Genomic DNA, 26,675 nt, shown 5'->3' with positions numbered 1-26,675 from the left:
TCGTAATTGAATGTTAGTTCCTATCAGTTCCTATCCTTACAAAGCAGTTTATTTATTGAAATTTAATGAACCCCCACAAAATGCAAAATACGAAAGTTTTGAGTGAAAGCAATGACAACGAATCCAGTGATAATGACGTGTTTGTGCCAATCAGAAAGCGTGCAAGGCGTATGATTAGATGAGAGTAGTGAAGAGGAAGGTACTACGCGTCAATCATGGATTTGGCAGAAAGTAAAAAGCACACCAATAGTTTGGAGGTATTCTGAAACTCATGGCATAAAAGCGTCTGTTTTAAATAATTTAAGCGAGGATCCAAAAATATTAGACCTATTTTCTATTACATTTGACGACAATCTTTGGGAAATACTTGTTACGGAAGCAAATTGCTTCGCACATCAGACGCAATGCACGACGAGCGTAAAAGACGGAAAGTGGACGACACTTGATATCCTGTTACGTTAGACGAAATAAAGGCCTACTATGTACTGTGTATTTTCATGGGTCAAGTAAAAAAATCAAATATCCAACTGTATTGGACTATAAGAGCAGTAGCACAAACGCCAATATTTAGAAAAATAATGCCTTTTAAGAGATTTCGGCAAATTTTGAGATTTTTACATTTTTCTGATAATGAAACTGCTGATAGCAATGACCGATTTCGAGAGGTAAGACCTATCATCAACCTCTGGAATGAAAAATTTAAAGAAATTTACACATCCAATGAATATGTCAGTATAGATCCTTGATGAAATATAAAGGGCGTTTAGCGTACAAACAATTCAATTCGTCGAAAAGAGCTTGATTTGAATTAAAAATTTACAAATTGTGCGAGGCAAGTACCGGTTTCTGTCATGGATTTAAAATATACACCGGCCAAGACAAAATTGATCGAAATGACAGTGCCTCGGAGAACGTTGTGATAGAGTTATCATAAATCTGTAATAAACAAGGAATATACTTTGTTTCTGGACAAGTGGTACTCTTCACCCAACCTCTTTTTAAAATTACACCAGAAAAAGATAAACGTTATCGGGACAGTACGTAAGAATAGGAAAAATATACCAAAAGACATTCAAAAGCGTATTTTGAAGAAAGGAGAATGTGTATGGAAGCGTTGCAATAATTTGTTAGCTCTGAGATGGACGAACAAACGCGACGTGTACATGATATCAACGAAACACGAAAGTGTAGAGATGGTTGAACAATCAGACAAAGAATTACAAAAAGTAATGAAGCCTAAATGTATCCTGGAATATAACAAGGGTATGGGTGCGGTTGATCATCAAGATCAGATGTTATCCTGTTTCCCAATCATGAGAAAAATCATCAAAGGATACCGAAAACTTTTCTTTTACATGTCAGATATGGCTCTGTTCAATACCTATATTATGCATAAAACAATGCACAGTCGAAAAAGGGAGACTTACGTTGATTAGCGAATAAATATAGCAGAGACAATTTTACAAAATATCGAATTAGATATACATCAATTGAACCTCTTCGACTCTAAGCGCAATATTGGGCTCATTTCCCAAAAAATATCGATCCAACGCCTCCGAAGAAGCATCCAACAAGGATGTGTAAAGTTTGTTATAAACATAAAATATGAAGCGAAACGAAGTGGGAATACGCGAAATGTAAAATAGCTTTACATCTGCCAAAGTGTTTTAGGAAGTATCATACTATGAAGGCTTTTTAGAATTGTATTTTCTTATTAGATATTGATTCAAGGTGAGCATTTCTTATAATTGAATTTTTTGTTTATAGTATACTATTTATTTTTAGTATTATTACATTCCTTAGGACAAAATCACATTTGAAGGTGCTTGAATTTCTATTGAAGTATTGTTTTGAAACTGAAATATAGTTTTGAAACTGTCATCTATTACAAAATATAATATATTTATAATACCTATAAAACGAAGAAGAATTAGAGTTTACTTCCACAACAGCAGTATCGCGTAAGACTGACTATATCATAGGTATTCGCATTTCGGCTCGTATTGTGACTGTTCTCGAGCATCAATCTGGTTTGTTTACCACGCTTTGACGGCTACAGCTTGAGCCCGAGTTTCGTCGTGCTAAATGGCACGAGAAGGGATTAAACTTTAAATTGACCGCTAGCGTAAGGAACATAGAAATTACAAGAATGTTTACTTAGTGCGATCGTGCGCATAAACTTATATTTATAGTATGTTCGGCTTTGGACAGCAAAGGGATAACTGTGATCCTTGAATCGGGAGGGCTAAAGGAGACGCTTTGGATTTCGGATTTGTAGTCATTGAAGATGGCACGGTGGCTCGTCTCTACTTATCAGAGAGCAAGTCGCTATGTTGGTCATCCAACATAATATCGAAAATTCATTGGATAACGACTATCTAAATTGAGTGTCATCTTTTAACAATCAACACCGAAATTACTGCAAAACGGTTTTACATACCTTCATTTGTTTTTTATAAACTTTATCAGAAGCCTATACCCAAACAAATCATCATGGAACATGGAACACTGCACAGTGCGGCAACGTGTGCAAATTGCTAAAATTTAATATAAAAGTTTATTATTATCTATTAACGAACCAACATTGTATGATATGACACCGTTAGACCTTTTTCATAGGAATTTTTCCAAAATAGAGTCTACGTCGATAGTCCAGACACGATTGACAAGTTGAAAAGCAATATTATAGTCGTCATTGATGAAATCCAATCCCAGTTATATGAGAATTTAATGGAAGATTGAGTCAAACGCGTCGACCTTGTGAAAAAAACTGAGAGAGATCTTAAATGATAGATATTGCATTCCATATTATTGTAACAAAGTATCTATCTATGAATCTGATGTTAAAATAAAGAAACCAAACAAACCTCAAATAATTCGTATTTCATTTCAATTGAAAGATATGACACTCAATTTAGATAACTCCATATTTCAGAAATATAATAGACACATAAATTTATTGATGAATAGATGTAGTTTTTACAAAAAGTATACATATTTAAATTATTGTGATAGCATCCAATTACAGGAGAAGAATGTGCATTAGTGAAAGGAATACGTAGATACAATAATGATATATGTATTAAGCAAAGATAGTGAAATGTTCATATGTATACACAGATATAACATTTGTTTTAAAAAGGTTAATTCTTTATACATTATTTAATGTTATTAATTCTTATAACAAATATTTTTTTATTATATTATCTACAAACCAGTCTTCCGTAAATTGCAAATGGTTCCCATGTACATTAAGAAAATGAATTCTCCCAGAATCGTGTAACATTTTCAAACCTAAACGATCCTGAAATGTTTGAAATGAGCAAATTTACTTTCTGATTAAAATTATTCGTTGCAGTTGTGTTTTTTGAAACGCAATTGTAATTTCAATTAATTTTGCCGTTATAATTGAACCTATAACGTTTATTTTTAATCATTATAACTAAACAAAGATGCTTGTAACCAGACAAAAGCTAAAAAACGACGTTTGTGTTTTCAAACATTATTAAATCATAATCCTGTAATGATACCTATATGAAATTCTATACCTCACGATATAAATCAGTTTGTTCCAATGTTTGAATTAACGATCCCTGTCCTGGTTTGTAAAATCCAAACATTTCCGTTTCTGTAGGGTTGACAATGGTATCATTAGTAAATTTAACTAGTACCATGGTACGTAATCTCTGAAGATTCTCTTTATACGTCTGGAAAGAAATTTCAATATTATTTAAAGATAAAGTAAGAACGTAATTGGCGCAATTATTATAGGGTATTCGCACACCCTTAGCTCTACTTTACTTCTTAGCGAAGGAATTCACAACTCTAAAGAGACGATTTACTCGCACTCTCTTTTCTCTCTCCTTGTCTCTTTGACTTTTTGCCATACTTTACTTTTCATTTTGAGAAACAGAGAATTTCGATATGCCAACTTGTAACGGAAAATTAAATTACTGAAGATAAATCGAGTAATATGATCATCCATATGATCATCAATGTTTAAATTTTAAATGGGCGCGTAGTGAAAAGCTAGTGTTTTTAAATTTGTCTCGATGCTTTTAAATTGATCGGACTGATAAGATTCATATAATTATTTAAGTAGCTATAAAAATTTACACAATGGTATTTCCTTGTAGAAAAAGTATAAATAACATATATTCCCCTGTGTATAGTTTTATGTAAAAATGGCACTGTCCACTTTTACTACTTTCCTCCGGAAAATAAAAATTTATAATGAAACTAAAAAATAAATTAAATCAATCGGAAATTGTTGACCGCTTCAGTACTTAGATGGAAGTTCTAAAAGCGGCCATGAGTATATTATCATCGTCTATGAAAATATGCTCATTACACTTTACAAAAGAAGACTTTATCCCATCAAGTAAGTAGATACCTTTTTTTTAATATCTATATTACATTTACAACTGGCTCTGTTAAGCCAAATAAATAGCCAGTAAAGAAGTAGAAAAATAAGTATGTAACCTTAAATGTAGTTGGATATAAAATTGATGATTTTTAAAAAGACGTGTAGAAAATTTATCTAAATTTTCTCTTGTAGATAGTCGTGAGCGTCATTTAATTAAAGAAAAGAGCGATTTCATCAATCTTTCAATTCCAAGTTCCGCAATTAATACATTAAATACAAGGCCTATTATTTATATTAACAGCTGTTCAAGCTGTTTCTTTCGAAAGAAATATTACTGAATAGAATAGCACTCAAAGAACATTTTTTCAATTAAAATAAATCCTGGAATTGTGAAACGCTACTGAATATATATTTGGAATGTAAATAAATCAGATGATTTAAATAAATGAACAAAGAGACCGAAGGATGTACTTCAGTATTTTGCCATCTTACTACCAGAGGACTGAAATCTATGTCACGCCTCCATTAGAATAAGTTCATGGGCCTACATATAATGTATAAAAATTAAGCGCAAATCTGCGGAACCCAAACTCTTGTCAGTAAGAGGAAGAAGTGATACCGCGCACGCAATAATAGACGATCGCCGATTGGTCATTGAATTTCGTTATCATATTGTTAGAAAGATAAATGAAAACTTGTTACCGGTACACTCTTGTAAGACCGTACCTGCTACGTCTGTATAATATTAATGCAAAAATGCATACTGAAAAAGGAAAGCTGTAACATTAAGAAAAAAAGCATGATGAAGAATAATTGTACATATAACATTTCTTTTACTATGTTAATTCCAAGCTTCCTCCATTTTTATACATATTCTTTTTGACATCAGAGAATTTTCTACTGTCGATAATTAATGATCTCTTATTACAAATAAAAGCAATAAAAAATAATATATAGTATCTACCATTTATTTATTGATATACATATATCGTTTTATATATTGATGTACGTATATAGTTACTAAATTGCAATTCGTTCTTCCTATCTTTCTTTATGTAAAATAATAATTTTAATATTAAGCACGTTATGATGTATTTTAAGGATTCAATTTATGTTTTATTTTATAAAAATGATATTTACCGGTCCATTTGAAATAAAGTACTTTTATTTTAATTCTTACGTCCATGACCATGAAACGAGTGCCTTTCATTCGAAAAATTTGGCGTAGTAGAAAAAATTGGCATCCATGTCCGCCTTACATAACTCCAAAAATAGAAATAAATAACCTTTTGAAATTTTAAAAATTTTCCATACTTTCCTAAGTACAATGCAAATGCAATAACTGGAATAGAAAAAATACTTGGACCTCAGTCAGATGGTAGGTGTTAAACATTTCTTTTTTATCTATTCCACACAAAGTTCGAATTGCGTTTCGGTATTCTAAACTATAATTGATGGATAAAGTTTTATAATTGTCATGTAAATCGAAAAATTATGTTCTGAATTGAAATTTGAAACAGAATAAAATATTCTATTAGTAACCTTTTCTTAAATTAGTAGAAAAATGAAAGAAACATTAGCGTGTACAGATACATAAAGTCACATATGTATATGTATATAAGTACGTATAGTCAAATGCAATTTGAACTTCAGGGGAAATGGATAAAAAAAATGTTTGACACCTAACTTGAGACCCAAGTTTGTTTTCTATGGTAGTAATTTTCGGAAGTGCTTATGACGGACTTTGACGTCATTTTTCCAGCCGATATCAAATTTTCCGAGCGAATGGCACTCATTTTAGTTATTAGGAGATAGAGTAGCAACTACTAACAAGTAGAATATGCAATAGTTATCTTTTTAAAACTAATAACTCACCTAGGAAACTTCCCTTATTAAATAATTGTCATTTTTAATACGATAAAGTGTTATGTAGACATATAGATATCTTACCTCATTAATATAACGCTCGTTATTGATGTCGGCCATAAACATACTTTTCTTTTTATATTCTTCTTCTTGGTATGGATCATGCCAATACGTTGCTTGAATAAATTTTCCTTGAACTGGTCTGTAATGAAATAAAATAATTCTATAACATGAGTAACGAACTGAAATGAAAGTATTTATAAAAGAATATATACTTTATATTTTATATGTACTATGTAATAATTATACACGTGTAGGTATAAGTTATTGCTATTATATAAAAGTGTACGTTAATATAAATGTTAAAGGAACAATATTACAATCCCTTTTAAAAGGTATAAGTATAATGCCTACAAAAGGTATTTTATACTTTGTATACTACTTATACTTATTATTACTAATTAATGAGATCTGATTATATCTAATAAATTTCGTATCACTTGTAATACAAAAAATTGATACTATACAAATGAAATGTAAAACTTTATAAAAAAGACGCTTTATTGGTAAAAGAGGTACGTATAAATACGGTAATTATTTAGAGAGCTACAATTATCTTGGATTTCGATGATTTTTTGATATATTATCGGGAACATGATTCTAAACAACTTTCATCTATAAGTGTAGTCGCCGTTCGGTCTTATTTTACGAAATATTTATTAAAAGCTGTTAATATCATTATAATGAATTCTGCCTATAATTGTACGTTCGTGATAGCGTATAGGAACGTAAAAGGAATCTTTCGTCTCATAGCAGCTTTTTCAGTCTTCATTAAACAACAAACAAACAAACAAACAACAGCTTCATTAAACAACAAACACATGACAAACCAAAATGACAGCAAAATAGTACGCTAAGGCCCACTATCCATGAAGCGTCGCATTGATGTTAACAGTACGTTCCCATGCAGTGGTCATTATAAAGTAATGTGCAGCTCTCCATGAAACAGCAGCGAACTGTTTTTGTCATGATGATTGGAGTTAACATTGTCAGTAGTTAGTACAGAAGCATAAATACGTTGCAACAAAAAACGATGCACCTATGCTTCTATAAAGCGACGCTTCATGCACAGTGAACCTAACAAATGCAGAAAACAAAAATTAAATATGTAACTTCTAAAATCAACGAGTTATGCATTAAAATGCTGAAATTGTTAATTTGCAACCTAATATTTGTTACGATTGTGCACGACTTTATGTGTTACCTATTTAAATTAACATTATGTAGGTATATAAGACATTGTAAGAAAATAAAAGTAAAAATTAAAAATCAATACCGTAAGTAGGCTCCATATTTGATCATGTGAGATATATAGTTGCAAATCTTAGATTTCAATGTTCCACAATTTGGCAATCCAAAAACGCCTTGATGTTGACCACCCAAGGAGATGAAATTCTTAACTGGGGGATTGGGGCATCTTTGAATTACCGCTCTCCTGTAATATATAACACATGTTTTGCTTTAAATCATATTGTTGTTAGCCCAAATACCACTTATTGGGTGATTACGATAAATACAACCTTCAAATTATTTATGTATGTATTCATATAAGAGAATTAAGATTGTGATACTGACTAGGGCTAGTGTAGGTATACATATACATATATATACATATGTACTTGTATATATAAATCTGCTCATGCATATATGCTTGTGTATGTACAATGTGCAGGGTATATTGAAAGTAAGTGTCATGTCCGCCACAGCGTGAGTCTACGTCTTTGAACAACTCCTACATCTTAAAATTCAGCATGAAATTTTTTTATTGTATCGCATAGTACTTGCAACGAAGAGCAACTTTGCAAAAAGAACTATAGGTCGCAATTCAACCGTTCTCTTGAAAAATAATGTTAATGTTCCATTGTCCCTTGCACTGACATTATTTATATTATGTTCATATTTCGCAGTCAGATAGAAAGTAAATAACACAATACGTATTATATTAATGCGTCATAATTGATTTTCTCAAAAACGAAGCCTTGTATTAAAAATTGTCATTCTACATTTTTGATACTTTTACACGATCACAATTACCGACCTTCTGCTTGTTGCACGATTTTCAATACACCCTGTATATCATTTACTAGATATCCATCTGTGAAATACAATAATAAACTCCTTTTGCAGATAGATCACACCTTCCATCAAATACCTAATCTTGTTGATTTTCTCATAAATAATACTTACAGGAATTGAGCACCTTGAGAAAATCCAATTGCATTATAACCGTTTTTAAGACGTTCATTTTTCAGCAATTGTTCACAAACTTCTTGTATTTGCTCATTAATATTTCCAAAGTAACTATTTTCGACATCCTAAAATATTATAATAAAGCGTCAATAAACACTTAGCTTGCTGCCTAGAAAAACATCGGTTATTGGAACATCACTGTCTAGTAACTATTAATGAGCAAAAATGAGATAGGTAAGCATACAGTAACTCGCATTAATATCCGAACACTTATAGAATTTTCAAATATTATCTAACAGATTTATCTCATCCTTTCTTAGTTAAAAAAAGTATGTACATCAATTAAATAAAATTTATGTTTCTATCAACTACAATATTGGTAGACTACAAATCCTTTCAAACATGAGTTAAATGGTGTCGAGGAGAGCACAATTTGATGTTACTGCAACTTTTTGACCATCTAGTTTAGATTATTCAAAATTCAAAAAATATATACCTATTTATGTACAATAAACTTAAGATGCTATTATTATATAAGTAATTAAATATTACAAAAATACCTACCTCTATTTCATTATTTCCCAATCGAATGGAATACACATAAATATCAGGTATTTTATTCTCTATCAATTTTTTTATTCCTCCCAAACTAAATGAAAAGCAGCAACTGTCTCCTGAAATTATATTATCTTTTAACCATAATATCTAGTATCTATTGTATAAAAATACGTGTTATTAGATTTATTACATGAAAAATTAAATATCAATGCTATTATAAAAAATGTTAATTGCTGTGTGCTGTCATCGTTTTGAAATAAAATAAAAGTAATATAAAAAATTAATAATAACATTCATCTAATTTATGGTAGTTTAAGAGAAGTGATTTTTCTAAATGTGAAACAGATAAAAAAAACTAGTACTTATATTTTCGAATTCTATACGTCACGAACTACAAGATTGCAGAAAACAAGATAATAATTTTTGGTTTTCTAAAATAAAATTAAGTCAGTCAGTTTCCAGCAGTCAGTTGTATGTAGTTGTACCGATCTGTCAACTTCGAAATTTTATATCTCGATAGTGAATGGTGCGAATGACACAAGTTCTTAATACATACATAAGTCCTATTTTGAAAACGTCTCAAAGTCAGTTATAAAAATATGTAATAAAAGATGTAAGTTCCCGTTTGAAAATTTGAATATGATCTTCGCAGGACGTTTCAAGGTCATCGCAAAATCAAATATACAGGAATATAGTATGTTTCTCGCGATATCATACACTTTTTGTCTGAAGCATTTTTTCGTGCCATTCATACTTTTCGAGATATTTGAGTGTTCTCAGATAAATCGATCTGTATAGTAGAACTCCATTTATCCGAACTAACATCCATCACAATGCCCGATTTATCGAATACATATCTTCCTGTTACCTGAATTCAGGCCACATAACGCACTGCTTCTATGAACAATGATTTTTGCCTTATTATGGTATTTGCCTATTTAAAAAATTCAGCATAGCGAATTTCGAATTTAGCTTAACAAATTTCATATATGGAAATTAACTCCGATTACACGAATAATAAACAGCGGAGCTTGGAACTAGTGAGCACCCATTATCTGACTGATCCAGTTAGTCGACGCGTCTTGTTTTTTAGTTATGTCGGATAAATAGAGTTTTACTATACGGGTACATTGTATAAAAAGGATGAAAAACATTACCCATTCCATGCCATAGAACAACTGGAGGAGAATCAGTTTGTACGCCATCAAATTGATATATACACGAAAAAAAGAATAGTACTAGAATATATTTTCCCATTATTATGTAATTCCTTTTATACGAATGGATTGTATGAAACAATTATTCCTATAAAAGAAAGAAATTATATAGTACTATAAAGAATTATCCTTGCATCGCTATTCAAATCTACCGTTACAAATTAATTTGGATCTATAAAGAAAGTACTACACAGCTCCAATTTGACATTTCGTCTTAGACCTTCTCAAATTTCTGTTTCGATGTTCAAAACCTGTCTGTTCTCAAGCCTGTTCTCACTATATCTCTTTCATCAAGAGTATTGGTAAGCGAGAACGATATAGCAAGTTCATAAAGTCGATCGGTGGTTAAAATTTACAATTTTTGACGATCACAATAAATAATTAGAGATAAAATAAGTAATTAGAGAATGAGAATTACAGTAAACTATATAGAGTTGTAGAGCTGTACTATGTCAACTGAGAACTTGTCCTCCCTTTGCGATACTGCAAAGAATTTTCCGAACTAATTAGTTAGGAAAGAATCGAAAAAGCAAGTTTTGTAACTAATTGAACGATCGAAACTATGCGTTTTAAAATTGTGTTAAAGTGAAAAGGTTAAACCTTTTTTGTGCATTCATGTGTGCTATACGAAGCATTTTAAAACATTAATACTATTATGAAACTATTATAAAACTATTATGATTACATTGTTGAAGTTTCAAACAAATCTGAAAATGTGTATAGAAGTTTCAAGATATGTATAGGCGTATGTAACTACACACAAGTATATTATATTTCGCAGAGGTCACGAAATTATTTAAACGATCGATTATCTACTATATTAATATAAGAATAAACCTCAATATTTAATAATACTGCCTGTTATATCCCTAAAATGGCTATTTATACTGTACACTAATTTTTTATTAAATATATTTGCAATAAATATTCTGTAACTTCTACTAAAGTCGTCCAAAAAGTAATATTTATTTTGAAATAACAATAATACAATTGCATTTTAAAAAGATTTCTCTATTTATATTTTCGATACAATCGCCGCTCCTATTTTAACACTTATCGTAACATGAGATGAGCTTTATACGCATATATACGTATTGTACGAAATTATATGACGAAGGTATACAAACACACACACGCGCGCGCGCGCGCACACAAAATACATATATGTATATATTATATATATTGCATACCTTCGTCATATACAATTTCGATACTTCCACTGCGAATTCACAGTTCGCATAACCATCGTTGCACACCGCGCCGTTCTTTTTCAGGCTGTGTCCGTTTCGTGTTCTTGCCATGCCTCAGATTTTAAATGTAACGTTGAATTTACACTACTTCACTTTGAAGGGACACAAGTTTATACATCATCCGCGCCGTGTCCGATGATCATTAATAGACACGACGTGTCCCGGATGCATTTGGTAGTTTGGTAATCTTCGATATTCTTTCTGTTGGCCTAACACAGCACGGACGGCCACAGCCATCTCAACGTGTCTCGTCCGTGCATGACGTTGTCTTTTGTAACGAAGAACACTTGATCCGAAGACTGCGTACTACCTAATTATACACAATATTCTTATACTATGTCACGCTGAAGAGATTCGTAAAACTTCTGCCCGTGATCTACTAGTCGTTTGTAAAAATGAAATTCTCTTTTTTCTTTACGGTTTCTATAACGGATGTACGTTGAATCGGCCTTTTATTCTTTTGTCGCTTTACTTCTTCTTCCTCTTCTTCATCCAAAAGTTATTAGCTATTAGTAATAGCTATCATAACTAACAATAAGTTTTCAATTGGAAGGAGGTACATCTCGGGTGGTACCCGGTGTAAATATTAACGCATAAACATCCGGACACGGAACGAATACAGAACGGATACGGAATGGATACGGCTTGATTGTGTATAAATGGACTTTAAATCATCGTCTCCTGCGAAGTATTGTCCTCCCCAAAACTATTTCAATTTTGCAGAAAAACAGTAACTGGCTTGTTTAATGCGTCCAACATTTTTAATGAAATCGCAGGCACCATGCCTTAAGTTCTCTCCACAGTAATGAGAGGTTGGAATGCTTACAATCCTCTACAATCACTGTCGTACCAATGATTCGTCGTACCACTGTCGTACCAATGTCGTACCAATGATGATCATGACAGTAGTGTTACATTACGATGTTAATAAATTCTCGCAATGTTTGATATAACATACAATATGGACGTAAAGTTTTTCTATGATAAATGTTTATATAGAATACTCTTGCGAGTCAGTATATATACACTTATACACTAATGTACAGTGGCTCACGAAAGTATTCGAACACTCTTAGAATCTTTGAATATATGTATATTATACAAAACCACTGTGACATCGTGACTGACATTTAAGAACACTTTTGTGAAATGTTGAGTATTTGCAATCGACGCAAAACTATGGTTAATTCTGCTGCCTTTAATTCTTTATACTGTTTTAAAATGATTTAAAAATTGAAAAAAGGAATTGGATGATCTTTCTGTCAACCTAATATATATTATCAATGTTTCTTATAGCTCAGTCAAACATTTCGTCCAAAACCATAGTTTAATTTTCATATTTTCGTGTTTCAAATGCTGTAAATTGTAACAAATTTTTTAGCAGTTCCATCAACATCATTATAAAATTTCTTATTATGCGCATTTGCGAAAAACCATTTTGTATTAGTATAAAAATCGTAAATATACATATTAATGTCTTAAAGCATCTTATAAATTCACATAAGCTACGTAAAGATTAGTAAAAAAGATTACTCTCTTTTACTAATTTAAAAAGTGATCATTGCAATTAGAAAGATCGATTGTCGAAAAATGATCGCAAACGATCACATTGTCCGGGGAAAAATATAGACAAAGGCAAGAAAGCGACAAATGTGATCGCGTGTAAGTGCTTATGTGTGTATACTAGGTGTGTCGTACGTGCGCGCGCAATTTATACATAGTACATTTTTGTACTCCGTTAAAATGTTTATTATATGTTTATATTACAATTTATTACGTTACTATCAAAATATTATAGTTTCTCAGATTAAAATTGATTACAAATATATAATATAATCTCAAGGCACAAACAAAAGCCTGTTATAAGCTATGGTTAAGAATATAAATATTCACTAATTGTAATAATGACATATATAGCGAAATGAGATATATACGCATCGAACAGTCACAGTTCGATAAAGAATAAAGAATTAAGAGTGTAATCAAATGTGTTTTTCATTGAATAATCGTGATTTCATAATACATATTTTTATTTACATTGTATTATATCATTAAAATATACTTATTCGTTATATAGTAAAACGTGTACGTATATCCCTACCAACATAACTAATACGCCAAATAATAATGATATAATGAGCAAGTTATAAAAGAGATAAAATTGGAGAAAATAAATAAAAGCATAGCTCAAAACTATATCATCTGATGAAACACAAACAATTGCATTTCCTCAACCACAACACTGTACGACTTCATTACTACCGAGTCGAAAATTAATATCGAGAAGATATTCGATCGACATCACTCATAATCAGTTTAACACTGAAAACCGATCGGCTAGACTGACTGGCCCATAGACTTATGGTCTACATATGCATCTATGTACTTACGTATGCATACCTAACAATAAATCATGAAATAAAACAATAAACAATAAAACAATAAATCACGAATAAAACACGAAATAGCGTCGAAAATTTGTTATGAAGGCATTTTGCAAATGCATGAATTATCAGAACTGAGATTTCGTATGTTTATGTTCAGAGTATCCTTTTTCACCTTTGGATAGGGACGATAAAATATACGTGCAAGAATTACTCATAATCCTCATTACTTACAAAAGGTTCATTACATTGAAGATAATATTCGTAGAAATTTTATTTATTCTATTTTCTACCTTATCATAATTACTTAACATAAAAAATAATTACATATTATCTCGATTAATCATTTTATTGAACTAATAGATCTATTAAAAACATCATTCGTTTAACAATATCTAAAAACATACATTATGTGAATAACGGCATTAAGAAACAAAGACATATTTAGCATTATTTGCAAAATAATGTTTTTATGTTTTGAATAACAATGTTTTCGAGACTAATGATAATTTTAAATAAGGGGAAGTAATAATATTACAATTTCATTCAAAAAACTATATATGTATTTCAACTTCTGAGTACATGAAATAAAATAAATTTTTTTGTAGTACTAAGAAATATCTGCTTTTATCTACAATCTATATTAAAGTTTTACTATATTATAGCTCATTATAGTAAAACTTTTTTATATAAAAAGATTTCATATAAATATTTTCTACGTTTTATTCTTCTTCGATCTAATATTATGAAGGTTATTAATATTAAAAACTGATTATAATTTTTTATGCTTGCAAATTTAACCTACAATAGTAAAATCCTGTCTTAATAAATTAGTTTTAATTTCAAACTCATAAGCTATAATTAATTAAATATGATAAATTTTATAATGATAAGAAAATTAATAAAATATTAAAGAAATAAATACAAATGATATAATAAAAATACATTATTTTTCAAAAAATACATTAACGAAACTTTTGTGTAATTAATTTTATACTTTGATTTGTATATGCTATTTGATGTATGCATGTAAATGTTAAAATTAACACGTATATATATATATATAATTAAAGTTAAATTCCTTATATTAGAACTATTTTTATCATTTTCTAATATTTATTGTATTTGTAGGTAAAGATTAGTATAAAAAATTTATTATGACGTGATATAAAATTATTAAGTAGTTGAAAAATATAGACCAAAATGTATCTTATAAGTATTATACATACTGTATAACAGATGTAACTACGCAATGAGTATTTTTAAATTAAAAATTTTAATTCTTATCTTTATAAGACAGTGTTAAAAATTTGTATCTTACATAGTTATTTATAAAAAATGTCTTGTGGCTTAAAGCAAGATTAATACTATATAATAATTTAACCATTTACCAATGATTATTTATTGGTATTTTATAGGTTATGCATGGTTATCCTAAAATTTATGACACTACGAAAATTTGGCGTAATTGAATGAAATATATGTTAAACTATAGCAAGTAATTATACAATTAAACTGAATAATGAAACTTTTACAATCAATATAAGTTATATATTCATTCATATGTATCTACTTACGTAAATATATCCACAAGCCGTTTCGCTTTCATGAAATACTGAAAGCTTATTATACTTACGTTTAGATGAACTTTAACTTGATATAGTATGCAGATAATACAAAGTATATATAGTATACATATATACATATGTATATTATTGTATATACATATCTAAATAATAATATTAAGTCCTAATTACACGATTGTTAAAAAAATAGTGAAACGATGAATAAGGCAAAAATTGAAACTAACCAATGTAAACAGGCTACTTTCACTTTAAAATAATAAAAATTAGACAATTTTACAGATATCATTCTAGTTTTCCCTTGGTCACGAACGTTTCTGATAATCATTTCATATAAAACATTTATATTCATAACTACTGTTATTGATGTAAGAATACTACATTTACTTTCATTGTAAGATATATGTCATAAATATTAATTTAATACAATTTTTTACTATTTACATATTGTACTAACGTTGATTTAATGTAGTTTTTATCACTTACATAACATTGATACTACAATAAAATTTGTTTAATTTAATGACGAATATTTTAACACCTTACTTTTACTAGATATTGATATCAAATTATGATTCTATTTTGTAATGAAATGTTTTCATAATTTCAAAAAATATATTGTTTGGTTTTACAGTAATAAACATAAAAAACCATTTTATGCAAAATGACATATACTGTATATGTACTCTCAACTATTATTTTTAGGAACAACCTTTCTACCAAATAAAGTATATTTGCTATTTATTTGATATATTCTGATAAAGTTATTAATTGGATATATTAATAAAATTATATAGAAATACTCCCGAGATATTGAAAAAAACTTAAGAACCCTTTAAATTTTATAAAATAAGAGAATATAAGAAAAAAATATGGTTATAATTGATGATAATATATTTGCAATGTAAATTTAATTTTAGAGAATCAATAAATTTCAAATTTAATGGTTTTTATCACAAACTGCCTTCATGTACTATATTGATAAATTAAGAAAATTTATGAGACTAGGTACACATGTATATAGTTCTAGTTAAAAAAGCTAAATGTAAAAGCCATGTATTTCTTTCAACAGAATGTATTTACGTATATGAAAAAGCAAAAAACGTTAATCTTCAGAAATTATATGTATTAGAATACAATCGAACTTTTATCTGAAATATATTTTTGGAAAGCAATAGAAACTTATAATATTTCATGATAATAATACATTATTTAAACTATATGAATTTATCTGCTACACTGAAGTTATTAGTCATTATATTATTACTGAATATAACATAAATTGGTCACTTCTGTGATTTTTTGTTTATAGTTTATAATTTCAAATTCTTTTTTGATGCTTTTATATAGGTTGCTAAATTTTCATCCTATTATACATATACATGTATATTTTGGCAAAATAACCTTAAAAAAAACTGGTGATGTATCTAAAGGTATAAAAAATTATTATATACAAATGTTTTTTTTACTTCCATTATAGGCGCAACAATCTTTAGCCTGAGTTATTAACGATGGGAAAAAATGAAAGGTTGTACAGAGCTATGTAATTTGATATATTTTAAGCAGCCCCAGACTTGCATTTCTAATTTCCATATTCTGGCCGTATCTCCCCAAAATTATGCATTCACTTTAGGTAGTGAAAACCTAAATCATATTCTTTCCAATGTTTTGATTGTTCGATGAATGTAATTAATTCACCCAAACTATAAACAATTTCTAGAAACTCTTCTTTTATAAGATGCAAACATTTCATTTAAAAATTGATGAACTGGTCAACTAATGTGAGATGGAATACCATTATCAATTAATTCATTAATTTTTTTATCTAAAATCTAAAGCCAAATCTTAGAAGAAAGCTTGGCTTAATTAAATGTACAAATGAGAGCCCACAGCTGCTTAAATAGTCAGAAAGAAAGAAAAAAACAAAAGTATGAGATATGATCTGCGATATCTATTTGCAAAAATCTACAATAAATGTTATTTTCCCTGCATTGGGTTTTTTTGCAACAATTGATATGCGATCCATGGTTTCTTCTAAATTTTGTATCCTTATGATAAAATATGATGCAATAAAAAAATGTTGACATTGAATTTCATATCTTGTACATGTGTATATCTTCATCACTTCAAGTAATAAGCAAAAACAATACACATAAAAATTGTATGATTATATCAAGATAGAAAAAATAATAAATTTTGAAAGTAAAAACAAGAGCATACTAAGATATATATTTATCCTAAAACGTACCGTTCCCGGATATTAGATTTCATTCCATTTTATTATTTTCATTCTTATCCTTAAAGTCTTTCATGTAAGAAATCCTGAAAAATGTTTTATGCATGTATAAACATATATTGAGTAACACCTCTTAAATTATATATTTAAGGGAGGCGGACACAAAAAGTAGAATAAACATTGGCTCTTTATATTTTATTACTAATATAACTACACTATAACTATTTATCATAACACTATTCAAATACTTTATACGTAATTACTTAATTATTACAATAAATCTTATATATTACTTGATTTTGATTGATTATTATTCCGTTTTTTTATCAGAGATTTCTCTCTGACATTATAATCGTATTACCAACATTCAACTCCAACAACTAACGAATGAGTGTTGCCAATTTTTGTACAACTAAAATACCAAATATTACCAACATTACCAATAACACCAATAATATCAGGGGATATAAGTATATGGCGTAATCGTATATATATTCGACTAATAACCATGGAATGCCGTAGACGTGGATTAATGGAGCATGCACTGTAAGCTGCAATAGGCTCTAACATAATAAATTGAATGCTTATTCAATATTGTGCAGAATATTAAAAATTATTAAAATATAAAATAGATGTATATTTACCCCCACAATTTTTAAATAAAGCTATTTTATTATTTCTTCTTTATTATTGCTGGATATCTGTTATTCGTCTTACCTTACGTTCCTTTCCTTGGTTAACTTATAAAAGTACTTATTTTCTCTGGCTTTTTAAATACTTATGCTTTGGCTTCGGTGATATTACATACATGTTGCGTATGTGCGGGTGTGTGTAGGTAGAGATATTTTAAGTCTAAATATACATAAACAATTTTCTACACAAATTTTTATTAATTTCGTTATTTTATATCAAATGTGAGTATAGTCGATGACGAATGATAATATTTTGCTAGCCTTGTTTTTATTCATCACTGAAAAATATTATTAATGTTTAGTTTCAAACAAAATACCAGATAATATTTACATATATCTATTACAAAATTATTATAAAAAGAATAATTTCTAACAAATGAAATAAAATTAAATCTAAATAAATACACATTCTGTATTATCTGTACTAGTTGTATTTATTATACGTACATTAAGTATATACGTATATTATCTATTATAATAATATTCTTTCATTTAATATCTATTTATATACATATATATATATATACACATATACATATACTCATTCATTTGTTATTTACATCCTATATTTAAAACTCTTGAGAATTATTATAAATATAAAAAATAGCAACATATACATATATATATGTATATATTAGCATATATATTATTTCAAAGAAAAATAATAATAGATTACATTTACTTATGCTAATATATAAAGATATGCATAGTTTAAAAAGTTGATACTTATGAAATTTTTAAATATCTTCTCTTTTATAATTTTCAATTGAATAATTTGTTGATGCGTATTTAAAAACAACAAAGTGAAAACATAATATAGAAAAATTTTAGTTCTTAATACAAAATTTGCGTCACATTTCAATAACGTCACTCGTGATTAGAGTAAACGCGTATAAGATATGTAGTTGGTATGACACATAGCCTAGAAATATTTAACTTTCAAAACGACTTGTGCAGAACGTTTTGTTGTGATTATTATGTAAAATATTTGTGAAAACCTACAAACACTACAACTAGTACTATTTTAATTTTTGTGATTTAATATTTACTTCCTGAATTTTCCTATCATCTTTAGAAAAACATGATCATTTATTTCATAACTTTTTGCATTTACATGAAAACTCATGTACAATTTAAATCAGCATGTGTGTAATTCTGGATTTCCAGAAAATACGTTTTTAGCAGGATAATTGTGAAAATTGTAAATATACGAACAAATACATACTTATTTTCCTTAAAATTTAAGTTTAATGTTTGTACTAAGTGATAACCTTGGGAAGTTTGAGACAAAGATATAGTTGAAAAAAAACTGAATGATTGGAATAAATATACTCTACAGGAGGTAACTTCGCAAGAAGTATTTTATTAATATCATTATTAATGTGTTTAAATAACGATTAATTCTATGCATTTATAGGATGTTTCTGAAAAGTAATGATTATTGTTCAAATGCAATTGTTTTTACTAATCATCAATAAGAGCAATATTTAAGATACATGAGGAAAGATAAAAAAGAATTTTTTCAATGCCATGTGAAGATCAGTTTTGTTATTTAAAGTTGGTAAATTTATTTTGAATTACTATAAAATTATTTATTATACTGTGCCATGTATTGTATATTACAGTGGATTATAGTATATTTATTAAACTATGTCATATGTAATACATTACGTAGTATGCTATATTATTAAATTTCAATAATTAGATAATCATGGACGAAAGGAGGGTAGCAGATTACTTTGTTATTGCTGGTCTATCAGGGCAAGACAATGATTTTGATAATGATAATGAAAATGACCAATTAGAAGATTGGTATCAAGAAGGAACACATGTAAAAGACACAAATATGAAACCTCCTATTACTGATCTTGCTATTATATTTCCGGCACTGGGTGAAAAATGTCCTGAAGGGTATGTTTTGTTAGAACATACTGTTTCAGGGTTACCTGCAGACTTAAATCATGGAAGTTTAAGAACAAATGAATGTTACTTATGTTATCGACGAGGGCGTGATAAACCACCATTAGTTGATATAGGTAAGATAAAAATTTTAAAATATCATCTAAGTTATTGAGAATCTTTATTAAGTGTTTTTTATAACAACAGGTATATTGTGTTTTATAATTAGGCAGTAAATGAAAATAAAAGTTTTGTTAATGAATGAAATAGAAAATTTTTGTTAGTTTTTTAATTTTCTTACTGTATTTAAAAAATTAGAATGATAAAATTTTATTGCTTGATTTTCATTAGACAGTATCGAAATATACAATCAATAATCTTCTTTATCTTATTAAATTTTAACATATATAATATTATAGTTAAGTACATTACCAGGTTCATTATAACTTGTTAGTCTTACATTTTCATCGTGTTCAATGTGAAATAAAAGATAATTGTGTTCAGTTTTTAATCATTAATATTTGAAGTTTTCTTCATACTTATAAATTGTGTTGCATTCTGTTTATATTATACTTTGTTGCTGTATATTTTATATTACCTGTCTATATAACATATTTTATAGCTACAAATTTTGTTAATTGTTCAATATATCATTATATTTTTTAATCATTATATTTAAAATATATTGTAATTTAAAAAACATTTACTGCAATATGTGAAAATGCTAGTTAATTATATCAATTTAATTTATGTTGCCAAAATAATATAACAAAATTCTTAGAAAAAAGAATACGTAGTATTTGCAACCTATATATGGGACAAATTATTAAACAAATTTTCACAAAAGGTGAAGATATTGTAATGTATTAAAATATATTCTGTTTTGAAGATATGTTTCTTAATTAAGTATATCTTTTACATTTTTCATAATATTCTTTTAATTTCTTATTGAAGTTAATAGGAATTTTGTTAACTTACACGTTTTTTGAAAACAGATATTGAAAATATTAGTAGTTTGTACAAAAATTTTACATATTATTTGAAATTAAATTTTATATTTTGATAAAGTGTATGTATTTGTGGAATATAATGAGTTTGAAATAACTTTATAGAACACAATAAGGTACAATCATTAAGTCAGGTATCATAGTTCTACGACCTTTTAATCTTGCATCTTTAGATTCTACTTGTAAAATTATGTGAGATAGAAAGCTTATTTTACTCATATTGAAACCAAGAATACTTGTAATGTACTTAAGTAATAAATAAGTTTAAAATTTTCTTGAAGATATATCCATTTTTTGCAACCAATGAAAGTATATGATAACTCTCTAAAAACAGGTCATTTTTAGATTTTCGTCAAATGCTTTGGGAAAAGTATGTTAATATAAAATAATGTAGGAGAGTAAAACATAGGATTGGAAATTCTTGTTAATATATTTCTTGTATTAATATTCAAATAGGAAACATCAATGTGATTTGTTTATAATAGATATTCAGTGCATCAATACATATATATATATATTTATATCTTATTGCACTTTTATCAGCTTGTAAATTATATATCACACATAAAAATTATACACATTTGTTTTTATAATTTTAAATTTGTTACTTATGTGATTATTTATCTTTGCAAATGATAAGAAAACTGTAAACGTTATTATTTGTACTATTATAGTAATCTTATATCAGTATTTCGAAAATTTGCATTTTTTAAAATTGAAAAAGAATTTTATTATCAGTGATATTTAGCTATTATGTTGTTAAAACTTTGTTTTAGTTGTTGTTAAAATAAGTTTTTTTAGTAATTGGGCTTTTTAACATTTTTGCATTCTAGATTTTAATTTTGAAAGTGTAGCAATTCAATATTATCATACTCTTTTATATTTGGCTCAACTTTTCTTTTTAAACAAGTATTTGTTCTATATATGTTTAAAGGATGTATGTTTTACATCATTGAATGGTGTTTGAAATTATAAAAGAGAAGAATGTGTAATTTGTATGTGTGAAATACACAATTGTACAATTTGTACAATTATAAAAAATATATTAAAAGATATTGTTTATTATATTTGTTGATTTTTTCATAATAATTATTAGAAATAGGTATTAAAATCTTTGTTATATCATTATTATAAACATAACATTCTAAAATTTATAGATAAAATATTGCATGTTTTTGCTTTTCGTATCATTTTAGAGTAGTGTATTACATAGAAATTAGATTCATACATGTAATTCATCAATATATTTAATAAAATAAAATATTTCAAATAATTTTAAATAAAAGTTTGCAACATTATTTATATGATATTTCACATTAATTCAATAAAGACTTTTAATTGTATCTCAATTTAAAGAATCAAAAGTATATATATTTTTTAATTTAAGTGCATTAGTTATAATGACATGAACCTAATGTCATGAATAATGTGCTTCCAATATGAATGGAAGAATGTTATGTAAAAATTAAATTCATGCAATTGTAATGTGGTAAACTTGATATTTTAACTATATTGTTATAGCGATATAGTTTAGATAAGTACATAGTTACAGATAAAAGAAAATTTAAGATTTGTAGTTGCATATATAAGTATTAATAACTTTTGTATTGAATATTTCATACCATATTGATAACAGCTATTTATCTTTGTATGGAATATGCTTTACATTTATTCATTGCTATTATTAACTTTTATTATTATTTTATATGTACCATTTTTCTAATGGTAAAAAATGTTTCAAATTTGAATAAAATATAAAAAAGTTCTTATTAGCATGCATAGTTTCTTGTTTTAGTCCTATGTTAAATATCCTAAAATAATATAAATCCTTTTGTTTGTTAAAATAAAAGCAAGATTGAAATATTAAAATTCAAGGTTCCCAATGGGACTAAATATAATTCTGTTTTGTAATATTATGATGATATTTCACTTATTTTTTAAACTTTCTTTTGTCCACCACTGTATATCGACAATTTTTCAATTCTCAAGAGGTATATGTTACAGGTGTAATATATGATGGTAAAGAACGTATAATGCAAGATGCTGAAATGATATTAGAAACTCCAAAAGGACATTTAGCTAATGTGAATAACTCAGCTGCAAGAATATTTGTGACATATAGACGAGCAACTCGTAAAATGCCATGCAACTCATTAGTCGTGACTGATATTTGTGTAATATTAACAAATAAAGGAGAAACTCCCCCACATGCATTCTGTGTTATCAATAAAAATTTGAACAAAGGCATGTTGGGTAGTGATGTATTTCTGTGTTATAAGAAGTCTATGAATCGGGCAAATTTGATATCTTTTAAACCTACAATACTGTATAAATATCCAATAGTTGATTACAGCAGTTTTATTTTTCCAAATTCTGTGGCAATGTTTTGTTTGCCAATGGGAGCGACAATAGAATGCTGGCCCAAAGTAGCATGTAAACCTAAGCCAGTGTTCTCTACATTTGTTTTGACAGTTGCTGATGCAGCTCAAAAAATATATGGATCAGCAATAACATTTTATGAAGAAGTCGAATTAGAAATGGATAAACCAAATTTTAAGGAAAACCAACAACCAGCGGATGTACTCATGGAGAATATGAAGAATTCTGGTATGAAATCTTTTGTATATTTATATATAGTATGATGTAGATATGATTTCATGACTGAGATATACATATGTATGTATATACATGTATGTAGTTTTCTCACTTAGTCGTTTCTTTGCTTTACCTTTTTATATAACAACCATATGGGATGTCCTATAAATCATAATGTAAAAGATGTAAAATGTAAATGAAGCTGATTATATAAAATTACTTCCAAAGAAAATTATGTAAACACAAAATGTAGATCGAATTTTTTGATTGCTTCTGAGAAAAGTGATATTCAATGCAAAATTATGATATATAAGATAGGTACATTTCGTATGTGATGAAATTTTTAGAATTTTTAAGAATTATATGTGTATTCTAAATAATTATATGTATTATCCAATAATACTAATATATTGGTAGTCTAGATATTGTAGTTTAAAAAGCATTAAACTTTGTAGACAATAATAGACAGTGAAATGAGACTGAAAATATTAATCTTTACTTCTTCTTATCAATTTTAAATGATACTTTATTCTTGTGTTTTTTGAGGGAAGAATTATTTTCATTAATTGGAGATGTTTCACTACAAGCATTAAAAAATTCAATTTATTAACAGATCACGTCAACACATTTTAATAGTGATGTAATATTTGTATTAAAGAATTGTTATCATTGTTGAATTAGTTTTAGCGACAAAATTGCTTGATCACCATGATTTTCCATGCATGATTAGAACCTAGATTTGACATCCATTATCTGTAAAAAAAAAGATTGTTTATATGGAAGAAATAACAAGTGCTGAGTAACTAAAACAAAGATTTATCCTTGTTTTTGAGGAACTTGGAAGACTAAGCGCGTTGCAATTAATTCATGATAAGGAAGATTTGCTTATGCCAGCATGGGTAGATATTGCTTATCATTTATTACTGGAAGTAATAGTTTAATATTATTTCATAAAATAAATTATTAAGATTACGATTTAAATGCAGTTAGTACTAAACCTATTTAACCTAAACCTGTAGTATTATAATTACATACTTAGTTATTTTTCTTGATAACTAGAAAAGCAATCAAAAATGTTTATTTTCTATTTTTACTTTGCTTTATAAAGAATCATCATCTCCTAGAATTTATTGGATATCCTATATTCAAGTGAAACAATATGAAGAACAATATGAAACTATTATAATAACAATTATTTACTGTTTAAATTTGATTCTAATTTTATTAAAATTATAAATTAATCTTTATCATAAGTTAAAATTTATATTATCATATTTAACATATATTTATAATAGTAGTAGTAGTAGTAGTAGTAGTAATAATAATAATAAAAATAAAAATAATAATAATAATAATAAAATATTAGAACGGTTTTATGCTACATACAATAGAATTCATATTTAATAAGCGCATACGTAGTTCGAACAAAAATGCTACACATATTCAAATTTATTTACTGCTTACTATTTGTACATATAGTAAGGACTTCTTCTCTAACAATAAGTTTATATCTTTACTTATTTTGAGACTCTTTTTGTTTACAAACTGATAGATATCATCTTTTATCTTTTGTAAGAAAAAGTTTAAAAAACAAAAAATTGGAGCCTTAAGAATATTTTTTTTTTTAAATTAAATGTTATTTTTGCAAACATCATTATACGCCTCGCAGTAATATTATGACTATTAATTTTGATCGAAAAATGATTGATCTCTGAACTGCTGTAATTTCTTTACTTTAATTTATTTTCTAATTACTTTCTCATAATCTTTTGATCTTTGAATTGAATTGTTCAATTGAATTGTTGTTGAGCATAAAAGCCTCTTCTTTGCATCGATTTCACCAATGTGGATATATCATTTTTCGTTGCCGTTACACTTTCAATGAATAGTATGCAACTGATATTAGTGAAGAGGTCGCACAGTCAGATTTGCATTTCGTATATATATTTTTAGTGCGTGAGTTTCGTACATAATTTTAATGTGTGATTGTGCACTGTATATATGTACATATACACAAATTGTATTTGTATATATATATATAATACAGACACTAGCAATAAACACGCATTGAATACACACACTAAATATACATTAAAAATAGATGTTAGAAGTATATGTTAATATACGCGTTATACACACATACTAAACATTAAACACCCATGAAAAACATACGCGCAAAATGCAAGTCCGGCCACGCAACTTTCTGGTGTATCTAGTGTGATAAAACAAGAATAATAAATCGTATAACTTTTAGAAGAAATTCGTCGAATAAAGAACAAACTTTGTTTTTTAAATTCATTTCAAAATTAATCGCAAAAAAAAAAAAATGTATTAGATATTATAGGACCGGGATAAATAGAATTTATCTTCTCTTTCACCTCCTGCTTCCGAATATAAAAATGCCTTCGACGAAATTCTATTCAGAAATGAAATGGAGAGACTTTGTTTTTTTAAAATGAGTCCATACAAACTTATATGATTTTTTTTCCAAATGAATGATCCTTTAATTCTTTTGTACTATATCTATTATTTAATGTCGTATCACTTGCTTATACCGGTTACTAACAACATAAGAAAACAAACATAAGAACAAATTTGTCATAACGTTTGGTAGGTTTTAAATATTATATTAACATTGATTCTTTACATTGATTCTTTGTCCTTTAAGTTGTCGTTTAGGATGCTCATTAGGATGTCCTCATATTAAATTGTTGTCTGTATGATGTATGCATGCAGTGTATGATGTGTTCTTCTACTGTCAGATGTCATGTA

The 26,675-nt window shown here is 27.7% G+C and overlaps 2 protein-coding genes across 6 annotated transcripts in view; one reads left to right on the top strand and one right to left on the bottom strand.

The window, feature by feature from the left end:
- Positions 1-2,938: 2,938 nt before the first annotated feature.
- On the bottom strand, positions 2,939-18,353 carry LOC100645499 (palmitoyl-protein thioesterase 1). 2 transcript variants are annotated; one of them, XM_012314133.3, is made up of 9 exons: positions 18,004-18,353; positions 17,723-17,796; positions 10,198-10,345; positions 9,047-9,156; positions 8,480-8,607; positions 7,569-7,727; positions 6,317-6,434; positions 3,549-3,707; positions 2,939-3,304 (listed from the first exon to the last, which is right to left on the bottom strand). In XM_012314133.3, exons 3-9 carry the CDS (start codon positions 10,295-10,297, stop codon positions 3,179-3,181), a joined length of 900 nt encoding a protein of 299 aa, XP_012169523.1. In that variant the 5' UTR covers positions 10,298-10,345; positions 17,723-17,796; positions 18,004-18,353; the 3' UTR covers positions 2,939-3,178. The 2 variants fall into 2 exon arrangements, with proteins under 2 accessions (XP_012169523.1, XP_003399319.1); XM_003399271.4 differs by lacking the exons at positions 17,723-17,796; positions 18,004-18,353 and adding an exon at positions 15,469-15,535.
- Positions 18,354-19,195: 842 nt separating this feature from the next.
- LOC100644029 (DENN domain-containing protein Crag) overlaps positions 19,196-26,675 on the top strand; it is a 44,673-nt gene continuing 37,193 nt past the window's right edge. Inside the window, exons 1-4 of one of the 4 annotated variants that reach the window (XM_048409963.1) lie at positions 19,196-19,744; positions 19,820-19,963; positions 20,108-20,438; positions 23,313-23,915. In XM_048409963.1, coding sequence (XP_048265920.1) covers positions 19,928-19,963; positions 20,108-20,438; positions 23,313-23,915 — 970 coding nt within the window. In that variant the 5' untranslated portion in view covers positions 19,196-19,744; positions 19,820-19,927. Of the gene's footprint in view, positions 19,745-19,819; positions 19,964-20,107; positions 20,439-23,312; positions 23,916-26,675 lie in introns of those variants that run through there. The other 3 variants (XM_048409961.1, XM_012314132.3, XM_048409962.1) reach the window with 3 other exon arrangements.

Source organism: Bombus terrestris, chromosome 11 (assembly GCF_910591885.1).
Source record: "Bombus terrestris chromosome 11, iyBomTerr1.2, whole genome shotgun sequence".
Taxonomy (NCBI): domain Eukaryota; kingdom Metazoa; phylum Arthropoda; class Insecta; order Hymenoptera; family Apidae; genus Bombus; species Bombus terrestris.
This window is presented reverse-complemented; position numbering and strand designations above follow the sequence as displayed.